Here is a 15,533-nt window from a genome sequence, read left to right on the forward strand (position 1 = left end):
CGACCGGAAGCTCGGGGGTCACGCTATAGTTTTCATATATTGGCCTTGGAGGGAGTACAGCGCAGGTTTAAGGATTAAGCTACAAAGAGCGATTACGCAAATTAAGGTTTCATTCCCTAGAAATGTTTCCATCCAGGGCATCAATCTCTCGCTTTGCCACCATTGCCAAGAATATTCCACCACAGAGCAACGTAACCTGGGTTTCTCACACCGATGCCCCGCCCGGTGAGCTGGGGTATCAGTCAGCCCACATCCGGCAGTTGCCTCTCTTGTCTTGTCACAGGAAGAAGGGACGGCGGCGGCAGGGAAGTAACCACAGGACCAATGGTTCCATTTCAACAAGGGCACCATCAGGTGTTGTACGGAAGCAGGGCATTGCTGCCGCTGAATAGCGTTCTGCAGGGATCAGTGCTGGGACCCCAACTATTTACAAACTATATTAATGACTTGGATGAAGGGACCGAGTGTAACGTAGCCAAGTTTGCTGACGATGCAAAGATGGGAGCAAAAGCAATGTGTGAGGAGGACACAAAAAATCTGCAGAAGGACATAGACCGGCTAAGTGAGTGGGCAAAAATTTGTCAGATGAAGTATAATGTTGGAAAGTGTGAGGTCATGCACTTTGGCAGAAAAAAATCGAAGAGCAAGTTATTATTTAAATGGAGAAAGATTGCAAAGTGCCGCAGTACAGCGAGACCTTGGGGTACTTGTGCATGAAACACAAAAGGATAGTATGCAGGTACAGCAAGTGATCAGGAAGGCCAATGGTATCTTGGCGTTTATTGCAAAGGGGATGGAGTATAAAAGCAGGGAAGTCTTGCTACAGCAATATAAGGTTTTGGTGAGGCCACACCTGGAATATTGCGTGCAGTTCTGGTTTCCATATTTACGAAAGGATATACTTGCTTTGGAGGCAGTTCAGAGAAGGTTCACTAGGTTGATTCCGGGGATGAGGGGTTGACTTATGAGAAAAGGTTGAGGAGGTTGGGCTTCTACTCATTGGAATTCAGAAGACTGAGAGGTGATCTTATCAAAACGTATAAGATTATGAGGGGACTTGACAAGGTGGATGCAGAGAGGATGTTTCCACTGAGAGGGGAGACTAGAACTAGAGGGCATGATCTTAGAATAAGGGGCCGCCCATTTAAAACAGAGATGAGGAGAAATTTCTTCTCGAGGGTTGTGAATCTGTGGAATTCTCTGCCTCAGAAAGCTGTGGAAGCTGGGTCATTGAATAAATTTAAGACAGAAATAGACGATAAGGGGATAAGGGGTTATGGGGAGCGGACAGGGAAACATAGAAACATAGAAAATAGGTGCAGGAATAGGCCATTCGGCCCTTCGAGCCTGAACCGCCTTTCAATAAGATCATGGCTGATCATGGACGTGGGCCTGAGTCCTTGATCAGATCAGCCATGATCATATTGGTGGAGCAGGCTCGAGGGGCCATATGGCCTATTCCTGCTCCTATTTCTTATGTCCTTATGTTCTTATGTACCCTTGCCACCTTTTGCCGGAGAGCGAGTGGAGGAGAGAGTAGAGCACAGAACAATGACGCCATCATGAATAAGAGGCCCAGGGACTCGTAGACTATCAAAGTCCACCAAAGGCCATTGGTGAACGGGAGTCACTCTGAAAATGGGCTTCCGGCCACTGCTCCACCCCAATGCGGAACGTGCTGGAACATTCATTTTTGACCACTTATCTAGAAAGACCTTAACGCCAACTATTGAGCCACAGTGACAGCGATTCTCAGAGTGAGAGCTTTCACCATGTGCCAGTGTCCGCTCTCTCAGCCAACAGAAAAGGTTCCGACATCCTATAAAGAAGTTGGTAAAGGGGGGGCTAGATCTTGCTGTAGTACAGAAAATATTAAACAAATCAAATCGGGAAACAACAGCAAGTTGTATTTATATAGCGCCTTTAACACAGTAAAATTTCCCAAGGTGCTTCACAGCAGCGTTAAAAAACAAAAACAAAATTAACCGAGCCACTTAAGGAGAAATTAGGGCAAATGCTTGGTCAAAGAGGCAGGTTTTAAGGAGCATCTTATGATAGAAAGAGAGGTAGAGAGGCGGTGAGGTTTCGGGAGGAAGTTCCAGAGCTTGGGGCCCAGGCAACAGAAGGTACGGCCACCGATGGTTGAGCGATTATAATCAGGGATGCTCAAGAGGGCAGAATTTGAGGAGCGCAGACATCTCGGGGTTTTGTGGGGCTGGAGGAGATTACAGAGATAGGGAGGGGCGGGGGCCATGGAGGGATTTGAAAACAAGGATGAGAATTTTGAAATTGAGGCGTTGCTTAACCGGGAGCCAATGTCGGTCAGCGAGCACAGGGGGTGATGGGTGAGCGGGACTTGGTGCGAGTTAGGACACGGGGCAGCCGAGTTTTGGATGACCCCTAGCATACGTAGGGCAAAACGTGGGAAGGCCGGCTAGGAGTGTGTTGGAATAGCCAAGTCTCGAGGTAGCAAAGGCATGGGATGAGGTAGCGGATGAGCTGAGGTAAGGGCGGAGACGAGAATTTTTTCACGCAGCGAGTTGCTGTGGTCTGGAAAGTGCTGCCTGAAGCAGATTCAATCGCGACTTTCGAAAGGAAATTGGATACGTTCTTGGAAAAAATTTGCAGGGTTGTGGGGGAAGAGCGGTGGGGGGTGCGGGGAGTTGGACTAATGGGATCGCTCTTTCAAAGAGCTGGCACAGGCATGACTGGCCGAACGGCTTCATCCTGTGCTGCAGTATCCCGTGAAAGGAAGGCAGGATAGTCGCAGTGGAGATCATTCATGTAAGCGAGTGTGACTTTAAATCAGGAGGAAGTTCTCCAGAGGGGAGAGACACATCTGGCAGTCTTTGCTTCACAGAAGGCTGGAGACAAGAGGCAAGTAAAACCCAGTTGGAATCTGCCCGGTGATAGCTATGGAGTGGAAAACATGAGCGTAGCTGGGGGAGCTAGGGTTCGAGAGGCTAGGGTAGAAGAATGAGAGGTGATCTTATCGAAACGTATAAGATTATGAGGGGGCTTGACAAGGTGGATGCAGAGAGGATGTTTCCACTGATGGGGGAGACTAGAACTAGAGGGGCGATGATCTTAGAATAAGGGCCCGCCCATTTAAAACTGAGATGAGGAGGAATTTCTTCTCTCAGAGGGTTGTAAATCTGTGGAATTCGCTGCGTCAGAGAGCTGTGGAAGCTAGGTCATTGAATAAGTTTCAGACCGAGATAGACAGCTTTTTAACCGATAAGGGATTAAGGGGGTTATGGGGAGCGGGCGGGGAAGTGGACCCGAGTCCATGATCAGATCAGCCATGATCGTGTTAAAATGGCGGAGCAGGCTCGAGGGGCCATATGGCCTACTCCTGCTCCTGCTTCTTATGTTCTCATGAGGTTTTCAAAAGGGAGAATGTAGAAGGCTAAAGGGAAAGGGCAGGGGGAAATGGGATTGGAGCAGCCAGCTCCAGTTGACCGGCGAGCAGCGGCATGGCACTGGTGGGCCGAAGGGCCTTCTTTTCGACTGCTAGCTGATTGTTACCTCATTGCTGTGTGTGGGAGCTTGCTGTGCGCAAATCGCCAGCCCCGTTTCCCACATTACAACAGCGACTACCCTCCAAAAGTACTTCGTTGGCTGTAAAGCGCTTAGGGACGTCCAGTGGTCGTGAAAGGCGCTATATAAATGCAAGTCTTACTTTCTTGACTCGAATTTCTTTGATTCACTATGGCTCGAAAGCCAGTGACATGAACAAGGCATTAAAATGAGAAACGATCCTGAAACAGATCAGCAAATCAGATACATGTAGAACACCGGCTTGAACAATGATACCCGCGCATCTCTGAAACTTCCAATCACAATCAGTCTGGGAGACGGCACTTCGCTTGTGGCGGGCGTGAACATTCGAAAGGAATTCTGACACGTATCCTGTCTAAAACAGCTTACAGGATCCTGGGATCCATACATAGAGGTATAGAGCACAAAAGTGTGGAAGTTATGATGAACCTGTATTAAACACTGTTTTGGCCTCAACGGGAGTACTGTGTCCAATTCTGGGCACCACACTTTAGGAAGGATGTGAAGGCCTTGGAGAAGGCGCGGAAAAGGTTTACAAGAATGGTTCCAGGGATGAGGGACTTCAGATAGGTGGCTAGACTGGAGAAGCCGGGGTTATTCTCCTTGGAGCAGAGAAGGTTGAGAGGGGATTTGATCGAAGTGCTCAAAATCAGAAGGGGTCTGGACAGAGTAGATAGAGAGAGACTGTTCCCATTGGCAGAAGGGTAGAGAACCAGAGGACACAGATTTAAGGCGATTGGAAAAAGAACCAAAGGCGACATGAGGGAAAACTTTTTTACGCAGCGAGTGGTTAGGATCTGGAATGCGCTGCCTGAGAGGTTGAGGCACTCAATCGTGGCTTTCAAAAGGGAGTTACCTTTTGAAAGCCACGATAAGTACCTGAAGGAAAAAAGATTTGCAGGGCTACGGGGAAAGGGCGGGGGGAGTGGGACTGGCTGAAATGCTCTTGTAGAGAGCCGGCACGGGCTCGACGGGCCGAATGGCCTCCTCCCCTGCTGTAACCATTCTGCGATTCTATGAAAATTCCCTCAACTAATCCCACCGAGGACAGATTAAATGGTCACTTATCTCAGCATTGGCTTGTGTAAAATGGCTGCCACGCTCAGAGAAATACTGATTGCAGTTCAAAAGCAGTGTGTGCTAAACGCTTTGGGACTTCAGGAGAGCATGATATATGAATACAGATTCCTTATATCTGCTCTGGTCAGGAGTATAATTCTGATCCTGATAGATTCAATTGTTCTTTCTGAAAGAAAGACTTGCATTTCTATAGCGCCTTTTACCACCTCAGGGCATCTCAAAGCGCTTTACAGCCAATTTTTGGAGTGCAGTCACTGTTGTAATGTAGGAATCGCTGCAGACAATCTGCGCACAGCAAGCTCCCACAAATAGCAACGTGCTAATGACCAGATAATCTGTTTTTTAGTGATGTTGGTTGAGGGATAAATATTGGCCAGAACACCAGGGATAACTCCCCCTGCTCTTCTTCGGAATAGTGCCGAGGGATCTTATACGTCCACCTGAGAGAGCAGACGGGGCCTCAGCTTAACGTCTAATCTGAACGACAGCACCTCTGACAGTGCAGCACTCCCTCAGCACTGCACTGGGAGTGTCAGCCTGGATTTATGTGCTCAAGTTCCTGGCGTGGGACTCGAACCCACAACCTTGTAACGCGGAGGCGAGTGTGCTGCCCACTGAGCCAGGGCCCGAGAAAAGGCACCAGATGTTTCCCTCCTTATCGAGTTCATTTACTGAGGTTTGAGAATAAGAGGGTCACCCATTTAAGACGGAGACGAGGGGGAATTTCTTCGCTCAGAGGGTCGTGAATCTTTGGGGGTTGTCTGCCCCAGAGAGCTGTGGAGGCTGGGCCATTGAATGAATTCAAGGTTGAGACAGACCGGTTCTTGAACTATCAGGGAGTCAAGGGTCATGGGGCACGGGCAAGGAAGTGGAATTGAGGCCACGATCAGGTCAGCCGTGATCCTATTGAATGGCAGAGCAGGCTCGAGGGGGCGTGTGGCCGAATCCTGCTCCTATTCCTTATGTTCTTAGGTCCCAGAACATTTGGCGAAGTGATTGGGGCCCAGGAGAGGCGTGAGTTTGTGGCCCAGATGAGGCGAGAGTTTGTGGCCCAGATGAGGCGAGGGGGCCAGGGGCAGCACGGGCCCAGCCCACACTGCGATATGTGCGCGCACTAGGCCCGTGCAGCAGAGCTGGTCTCCATTCGTCCTGGTTAACCCTTGCCACTGGACCAAGACCTAGCTCTGTCAAGCCCGTGTGGTGGCTGGTGTGCAATGGCCACCCCACGTTAAAAAAATCCCCGCACAGGCATCTTCCACCCTTCAGGGTGTAGTTCGGGACCAGAAATATCAGGTCCTTCATTGAAACACCTGTGGACTTTTTGACGTGGAAACAAGTCATCCTCGATTCGAGGGACTAACGATGATGATGGTGGCAGCAACCAAGGACAGTGGGGCTCTCCGGCCTCCCCGAGCTCCAACAATCTTCAGCGGCACTCGGACATACAATGTCTTTCTTTGCGAGAGCCTCGTCGGGTAAAAAAAAACAAAACCGAAAAGACATTGGACACAAAGAGGTTTGGAAAACAAGCCAGGCCTTGTGACGACTGAAGCAATCCATCTGTATTCCGACTGCTGTCGCTCGTCCTTTGGCAGTGATCTTCCTTCTTTCGGATTTCTTGAGTTGACAAGCTGCTTTTAATGGCTTGTTGTTCACCCCCCCCACTCCCCCCCTGCCCCAACCCCCACCCCCGCCTCTCTCTCGCCCACTCAACCTCACCGCAAGTAACGTTTTGGAAAAGGCTGCAAAACGTGAAAATGCCTCCCTTGCTCCTTCGCGTTTAATTAACAAAAAAAAACCGAGGGAGGCGTCGGATCGTAAGCAATCCTCTTAAAGGAACAATGCGGTGTGGTTGCCAGGGCCTCCGTTTCAGCGTCTAGCAACGGATTTTATTCCCTTTGCCTCCCTCCTCCGATTAACGTTCTTCAAAATGGAGTTCCATTGGCCCTTTTCCCAGTTGCTTTCATTTTTGTGATGTTATCCACCCCAGCTCCCCGGCGCCCCCCCCCCCCGCCCTGCTCCCCCCCACCCCCCCTTCCACTAAGAGGTTATCCACTTTGGTGGCAAAAACAGGAAGGCAAATTATCATCTGAATGGTGACAGATTAGGAAAAGGGAAGGTGCAACGAGACCTGGGTGTCATGGTACATCAGTCATTGAAGGTAGACATGCAGGTACAGCAGGCGCTGAAGAAAGCAAATGGCATGTTGGCCTTCATAGCGAGGAGATTTGAGTAGAGGAGCAGGGAGGTCTTACTGCAATTGTACAGGGCCTTGGTGAGACCTTATCTTGAGTATTGTGTTCAGTTTTGGTTTTCTAATCTGAGGAAGGACGTTCTTGCTATTGAGGGAGTGCAGCGAAGGTTCACCAGACTGATTCCTGGGATGGCAGGACTGACATATGAAGAAAGACTGGATCGACTGGGCTTTTATTCACTGGAATTTAGAAGAATGAAAGGGGATCTCACAGAAGCATATAAAATTCTGACGGGTTTGGACAGGTTAGATGCAGGAAGAATGTTCCCGATGTTGGGGAAGTCCAGAACCAGGGGTCACAGTCTAAGGATAAGGGATAAGCCATATAGGACCGGGATGAGGAGAAACTTTTTCACCCAGAGAATTGTGAACCTGTGGAATTCTCTACCACTAGAAAGTTGTTGAGTCCTGTTGGTTGGATAATTCCGTGATAATTCCGAGTTTTTAAGTGAAGTTTACATTGCTTACTCTGTTTACAGGACGTCAAAGTGATCTCCTTATCAGACCAGTGAACTAGTGCAGTAGGCTTGGGGATGATGTCATGGGGGTTAGAGTTCTGTCTTTTGAGCCAATGATTACATCCTAATTACCGTCCACGCTCAGCCACTCACAGAAACAGCAGATGAAGCTCCACTTTTCTTTGGGCCTGACCGCGAAACCCGTCACCTTCTTCCACACACTGGGAGGACCACCTAACTGGTGTCTCTTCGCCCGATGTGAAGTGCGCACCCTCTCCCCATGAGGGCGCAACCCAGCTATCAAAGCTAAGGCGCGGGCATGCCCTGGATCTCCACACTTAGAACACAAGAACATAAGAAATAGGAGCAGGAGTCGACCATTCGGCCCCTCGAGCCTGCTCCGCCATTCAATATTATGGCTGATCTGATCATGGACTCAGCTCCACTTCCCTGCCCGCCCCCCCATAAACCTTGACACCCTTATAGTTAAAAAATCTGTCTATCTCCACCGTTAATATATTCAATGACCCAGCCTCCACAGCTCTCTGGGGCAGAGAAGTCACAAGATCCATGACCCTCTGAGAGAAGAAATTCCTCCTCATCTCCGTTTTAAATGGGCGACCCTTTATTCTGAGACTATGCCCCCTAGTTTCCCCATGAGAGGAAACATCCTCTCTGCAGCTACCCTGTCAAGCCCCCTCAGAATCTTATGCTTTTCAATAAGAACACCTCTCATTCTGCTAAACTCCAATGAGTAGAGGCCCAACCTGCTCAACCTTTCTTCATATGACATCCCCTTCATCTCAGGAATTAACCTCGTGAATCTTCTCTGAACTGCCTCCAATGCAAGTATATCCCTCCTTAAATAAGGAGACCAAAACTGTACGCAGTACTCCAGGTGTGGCCTCACCAATACCCTGTATAGTTGTAGCAGGACTTCCCTACTTTTATACTCCATCCCCTTTGCAATAAAGGCCAACATTCCATTTGCTTTCCTAATTAATTGCTGTACCTGCATACTAACTTTTTGAGTTTCGTGTATGAGGAATGCCCCGAGCCCTCTGTACTACAGCACTTTTTAATCTCTCCCCATTCAAATAATATATATATTTTTTTATTTTTCCTACCAAAGGCGTTCCAATGGACACAGGTGTGTGGACTGAGTGCACAATGCTAAACAGAAGGTACTCAAAAGGAAAGAACTTGCATTTCTATAGCGCCTTTCACGGCCCCAGGACGTCCCAAAGTGCTTTGCAGTCAGCGACATACTCTTTGGAGTGTAGTCACCGCTGCAGTGTAGGGAAACGCAGCAACCAATTTGCACACAGCAAGCTCCCACAAACAGCATCGTGATAATGGTCAGATAATCTGTTTTTTTTTACTGATGTTGGTTGAGGGATAAATATTGACCCAGAACACCAGGGGATAACTCCCCTGCTCTTCTTCAAAAAAATTAGTGCCGTGGGATCTTTTACATCCAACTCAGAGGGCAGACAGGGTCTCGGTTTGACGCCTTATCCGAAAGACGGCACCTCCCACTTTGCAGTGCTCCCTCAGCACTGCACTGGGAGTGTCGGCCTAGATTTTGTGCTCAAAACTCTGACGTGGGACTTGAACCCACAACACTGGGGACAGGTCACATCTGACAATAATCCAGCTAGACTGACCGGACGCATACATGGGCCAAAAGGGACACACTGCATGTTCTATTTATACCACGGGCAAACAGAAATGGGTATAAATAAACGTCTTACGTTGTGCAGATGGAATCAAACGTACATGACATAAAACGGTTGGATAGACACATTTCAGATAGAGTGTTCACCAGAGGGTGAAGTGTCTCGCACAACATCTTAGCCTGTCTTTCTTTACAGATACTGACAGGCCTGCTGTGTACATTTGTTACATTTATAGAATGGTCTCTTTAGCCCTGTCATTCATTCAGTCATAGACAGTCTCGCGGAATCGAGGAAGACTTGCTTCCACTCTTAAAATGAGTCCTTAGGTGGCTGAACAGACTAATACGAGAGCCACAGTCCCTGTCACAGGTGGGACAGATAGTGGTTGAGGGAAAGGGTGGGTGGGATGGGTTTGCCGCACCGAGTTGAGAAGGAATTTCTTCTCCCAGTGGGTTGTGAATCTGTGGAATTCTCTGCCCAAGGAAGCAGTTGAGGCTGGCTCATTGAATGTATTCAAGTCACGGATAGATAGATTTTTAACCAATAAGGGAATTAAGGGTTACGGGGAGCGGGCGGGTAAGTGGAGCTGAGTCCACGGCCAGATCAGCCGTGATCTTGATGAATGGCGGAGCAGGCTCAAGGGGCTAGATGGCCTACTCCTGTTCCTAATTCTTATGTTCTTATGTTATGTTCCTTCCGCTGCCTGCGCTTGGTTTCTGCACGCTCTCGGCGACGAGACTCGAGGTGCTCAGCGCCCTCCCGGATGCACTTCCTCCACTTAGGGCAGACTGGTCTTTGGCCAGGGACTCCCAGGTGTCGGTGGGGATGTTGCACTTTATCAGGGAGGCTTTGAGGGTGTCCTTGTAACGTTTCCTCTGCCCACCTGCCCTATTGGTGACTTACTGGTGTCTGTATGGAGTGGCATGGAGCCATCAGACCTCACGTGCACTGCCTCACCACCCAGGCGCAATAAGACAGATATAGGAGACCTCCTGCCTCCTGCCAAGGTAACTATCAGCCCTGGTCACACTGGGCAGTTTGTATTGAAGTGAAGTTGAAAACCACTTCGTCTCAACAACAACCACATGCATTTGCGTAGCGCCTTTAACCTCGTAAAACGTCCCAAGCCGATTCACAGGAGCCACCTAAGGAGATATAGATTGAACCTCCCTTATCGGGAACGCTTGGGACCTGGCCTGTTCTGGATAAGGGATTTTATCTGGTCGAGGGGTGGTTACGTTAAATTGGATGGTACAGGTACTGAGCAAAGGGGATATCATAGAAACATAGAAAATAGGTATAGGAGTAGGCCATTCGGCCCTTCGAGCCTGCACCACCATTCAATATGATCATGGCTGATCATGCAACTTCAGTACCCCATTCCTGCTTTCTCTCCATTCCCCTTGATCCCTTTAGCCGTAAGGGCCACATCTAACTCCATTTTGAAAAAAATCCAACGAACTGGCCTCAATAACTTTGTGTGGCAGAGAATTCCACAGGTTCACAATTCGTTGAGTGAAGACATTTCTTCTCATCTCGGTCCTAAATGGCTTACCCCTTATCCTTAGACTGTGACCCCTGGTTCTGGACTTCCCCAACATCGGGAACATTCTTCCTGCATCTAACCTGTCCAATCCCGTCAGAATTTTATATGCTTCTATGAGATCCCCTCCCATTCTTCTAAATTCCATGAATATAAGCCTAGTCGATCCAGTCTTTCTTCATATGTCAGTCCTGCCATCCCAGGGATCAGTCTGGTGAACCTTCGTTGCACTCCTTCAATGGCAAGAATGTCTTTCCTCAGATTAGGAGACCAAAACTGCACACAATATTCAAGATGTGGTCTCACCAAGGCCCTGTAACAACTGCAGCAAGACCTCCCTGCTCAAATCCTCTTCATATGAAGGCCAACATGCCATTTGCCTTCTTCACCGCCTGCTGTACCTATATGCCAACTTTCAATGACTGATGTACCATGACACCCAGGTCTCGTTGCACCTCCCCTTTTACTAATCTGTCACCATTCAGATAATATTCTGCCTTCCTGTTTTTGCCACCAAAGTGGATAACCTCACACTTATCCACATTATACTGCATCTGCCATGTGTTTTCCCACTCACCTAACCTGTCCAAGTCACCCTGCAACCTCTTAGCATCCTCTGGCTGGCTGGCTGGCTGGCATCGGGGCTGGCTGGCTTGGGGCTGGGAGTGCGGTAGAGAGATCGTTGGCGGGGGGGGGGGAATCGCGGGGTCAGGCCAGCGATTGCGGGAGTCGGTAGCGAGGAAGGACTTCAATTTGGTCAGGTCGGAGTTCTGCGCATGCGCCACCCGGTGGCCGGGAATGGTTCCGGACGAAGGGTGGTTCCGGACGAGGGAGTTCTGGATAACGGAGTTCTGGATAAGGGAGGTTTAACTTGTATTGGAACAGGTGAGCAAAAGCTTGGTCAAAGAGGTAGCGTTTTAAAGAGGAGAGCGAGGAGGAGAGGATTAGGGAAGGAATTCCAGAGCTTACTCGCATCACAACTTCAATAACGCTACCATGCTCTAGCGCCCCGTGATTGACCTTTTGCATCCTGAGAGGGGTGCGGAACATTTCCCTTAGCGCTCCACTCCCCTTTGTGGCACTGAAATCCAATATCCCAGTTGGAGATGGTAAACATCGCCCTACGCTAAAGTTGGCGACCAAGGGGTGTTACCGCCCCAAACCGGGCGAGACCGAATGTTTAGCTCAATTCCACAACGTGGTGAGTTTTGAACTCTCAACCTTGCAGTTGATGCTCCTAGACCATAATCATACACGATCCTATCCTGCGCAAACCTGCAGGGAAGCCAACAAGTGGTGTCGATACGCAAAAAATGTGGGTCTATGAACGGGCCACCAGGTTAAGACCTCCTGTTCCAGAGGACAGATCCTGTACCTGGTCTCCATATTACCTCGCAAAGCTCAGCACACAAACCAGAGGCCAAGAGAGGCGGAGAGGTTTAGGCAGGGAGTTCCAGAGCTTGGGGCCCAGGCAACAGAAGGCACGGCCACCAATGGTTGAGTGATTATAATCACAGATGCTCAAGAGGGCAGAATTAGAAGAGCGAAGATATCTCAGGGGTGTTGTGGGGCTGGAGGAGATTACAGAGATAGGGAGGGGAGAGGCCATGGAAGGGATTTGTAAATAAGGATGAGAATTTTGCAACCGAGGCGTTGCTTAACCGGGAACCAATTTAGGTCAGCGAGCACAGGGGGTGATGGGTGAGCGGGACTTGGTGCGAGTTAGGACACGGGCAGCTGGGTTTAGGAGCACCTCTAGTTTATGTCGGGTAGAATGTGGGAGGCCAGCCAGGAATGCGTTGGAATAGTCAAGTCTAGAGGTAACAAAGGCCTGGATGAGGGCTTCAGCAGCTGAGGCAAGGGCGGAGACGGGCGATGTTACGGAGGTGGAAATAGGCGGTTTTAGTTACGCTGCGGATATGTGGTCGAAGGCTCATTTCAGGGTCAAATATGACAGCAAGGTTGCAAACAGTCTGGTTCCACACGCCGACCAGAAATCAGAACCCAAGGGCAAGTGTGATAGGGTGGAGATAGAGTGCATGGGGTTGCAAAAATAAATCAGTGAGCGTGCAGAATTTCTCTGAGGTGGGATGTACAGCAAGGAGAAAGTCAAAGGGCTGGATTTTTGGCTTCTCTGTTTGCGGGGTGGGAAAATTACCGTCCAATTAATGTTAGCGATTAATTGCTTAACTTTCGTCATTTGCGATCTCGCAAAGGGAGGCATTGAACTATTTTCGTGACGCAAAAACGGGAACCTCGCCAACTTTAGTGCGGAGCCGGGAGCGCTCTGAGAGAAGCCTTGGGAGGGAGGAAAAAACACCGAACCAAAAAATTCACAAAAGCATTGGACGAGACTTTCCACTTCACATTCCTGGCCCAGTGCCCATATATCACCCAAAATGGCCCGCTATCGCCCGTTTTGACGGAAAAGTGGAAAGTTAGGCTAGAACATCGCCGGAAAATTCTCCCCCCAAATTTCGGCTCACGTCGCCGAGGAGATCGCCAAGGTGGTCGCAGAAGGCCGTTGCTAGGGAAGCTTTTGCCGTCCACATCGCTGGCCTAGCGCTAAGCCCACGTAACAATGCCGACCTTTCGCTTCGCCATTTCACGGCACTGGCCTATCAGCGAGGGCAACATCTCGATCCAAGAAATGGGCGATGTTCCAGCGGTCGGTAAGGCTGATGCAGCGACACATTGCTGGAACATCGCCCATTCTTTGGGTGGTAGCCAGCAAAGTGGAAAGTCTTGCCCAGTGCGCTCACAAACCGCTGCAAAAAGCATTAAAAAAAAACTTTAACTTACTTTTTTTTCCAGTTTATCCAACTTACCCGCCTCCGGCGGGGCTGGACCGCCGTGTTTTCCCTGGCGCTCATCGTGAGGCGGCGGAACGGGCCGGGTGAGTCTCGAAACTCGCAGCGGTGTCGCTATGCGGGCCCTTGCACCTCCCCCGGCGCTTCTCTCCTCGGCAACGCTTCCACCGGTCGCCGCAAAACCTGAGCCGTGGATCGCGAGCGGGCGGAAAACAGCCAAGCGCCCCTCCTCCCCGCCCCCCCCCCCCTCTGGTTTTCTCGCCGCGGAGGGTCAACACGCGGCGAAAACCCGGTCGCAAACTGGCCCGGAAATTCCGGCCGACGGAGCAGAACGTCCCACCCAAGGCAGGTCCTTACCTGTGTCTACGTCATTGGGCCAACCTCCGCTCTGACTGCTCCCCGCAGCCGGCGATCGGCCTGTGCTCGAGTAGAAGACTTCGTCCACCGGGCTCTCCATCTCATTGTCCTCGATGGATTTGTGTCGTTTGGTGGAACTGCGGAAGGCAGGGAAGAATTTCAGAAGGCGTAGCGGCAGTGAAGCTCCTGTGAGGGAGAGGCGCGCGTGTGTCTACGTGTGTCGGCCGTCAGTACAGCTCAGGCCAGAGAGACGGCTGTCCGCATCGCCAAGGTTGGTTTGCCCTGGTGGATCAAGGCTCCTGTTGTCCTCTCCTGAGCTGCTGACCCATGCAGCCCCCAGAAATGGTGACCTTGAACCTACCGTTTCTCCAGAAAAACCCAACTGCTTCCTGAATGTCTTTTAGGGAAGGAAATCTGCCGCCCTTACCCGGTCTGGCCTACACGTGACTCCAGACCCACAGCAAAGGGTCTTTCTTCTTTCTAAGGTGGCCACTTGCCACTGTTTGGAGTGGACCATCTGGTTTCAATGGTGACCACCTCCGCGTTAAGGTTAAGTTTAGGATTATTCCTAATGCCTGGTAATGGTCTTGAATCAATTAAGATTTGGGACAGTTTTTGATCTCCCATGTTGAAAAAAAAATGCTCTGCATATAAATGAGTGGAGCTTTCCAAAACCCTTCACCCACGGGAACGGTAGCATAGTGGTTATGTCACTGGACTATTAATCCAGAGGCCTGGACTGATGATCTGGAGATGTAAGTTCAAATCCCACCATGGCAGCTGGGGGAATTTAAATTCAATTAAATAAATCTGGAATAAAAAAAGCTAGCATCAGTAATGGTGACTATAGAATTACTGGATTGTCATTAAAACCAATGTGATTCACTAATGTCCTTCAGAGAAGGAAATCTGCTGCCCTTACCTGGTCTGGGCCTATATGTGACTCCAGACCCACGCCAATGTGGTTGACTCTTAACTGCCCTCTGAAATGGCCCAGCAACTCAGTTGTACCAAGCCAATGCACCTTCACCAGACGGACTGCAGCTGTTCAAGAAGGTGGCTCACCACCACCTTCTCGAGGGTGATTAGGGATGGGCATTAATCGCTGGCCTTGCCAGCGATGCCCACATCCATAAATGAATAGTTCCCCCCACCCCCTCCCCCCGCCAGCCCATGTTTGGGTTTGGTAAAAGAATGACAGAGTTCCATAAACTCTGGCTATCCTCTGATACTTCTCCCCAGTGGCCAGAGTGTGCACAGGCTATTACACTGCAGAGGCATCGCAACTGCACTCAATCCCAACCTCACCTGTACTTTGTAGCAGGTGGGGTCACGAGGCAGCAATCAGAACCCAAGATGACATCCAGACCCTACCACCATCCCAACCCCATTGGACCTGGTAGCAACCTTAAACCCTGCCATGCCTGAACTCAAGTACTTCAGCTACAGGTTGAAAGCAGTAGCCTTGCTGGTCTATATGGGTAAGCAATAGACCAGGCAAGCAGGAGCGTTTGAAAAAAGGAATGTTTTGCAATTCTCATCGTAGGGCCATTTGATGTTCCAATTGATACAAATTTGAGATAAATGCACTTAGGACGAAAAGGAAAAATTAACCATGTGGTGACATTTATAATAAATATCTGGCAATGAGTGAATTTCAGCTCCTATCAAGCATTATCATTGTCCGTATTACAGCTTCCTAACTCATCACCAGCCATTTGTTGATGTCCATGTATTCGAGAAGGAGCTGAGGAATTTCTGCTTGTTGAGGACTTAAGGAGAATTGGTGAG

The 15,533-nt window shown here is 49.7% G+C and overlaps 1 protein-coding gene across 4 annotated transcripts in view; it reads right to left on the reverse strand.

Annotated features, from left to right (window-relative positions):
• The window catches only part of nfixb (nuclear factor I/Xb), a 506,036-nt gene that overhangs the window by 89,076 nt on the left and 401,427 nt on the right, over window positions 1-15,533 (reverse strand). For all 4 annotated transcript variants that reach the window (XM_070867267.1, XM_070867268.1, XM_070867270.1 and 1 more), the window contains one exon: window positions 13,743-13,879. In XM_070867267.1, coding sequence (XP_070723368.1) covers window positions 13,743-13,879 — 137 coding nt within the window. The remainder of the gene's footprint in view (window positions 1-13,742; window positions 13,880-15,533) is intronic.

This window comes from Pristiophorus japonicus, chromosome 24 (genome assembly GCF_044704955.1).
Source record: "Pristiophorus japonicus isolate sPriJap1 chromosome 24, sPriJap1.hap1, whole genome shotgun sequence".
NCBI classification, from domain to species: Eukaryota; Metazoa; Chordata; class Chondrichthyes; family Pristiophoridae; genus Pristiophorus; species Pristiophorus japonicus.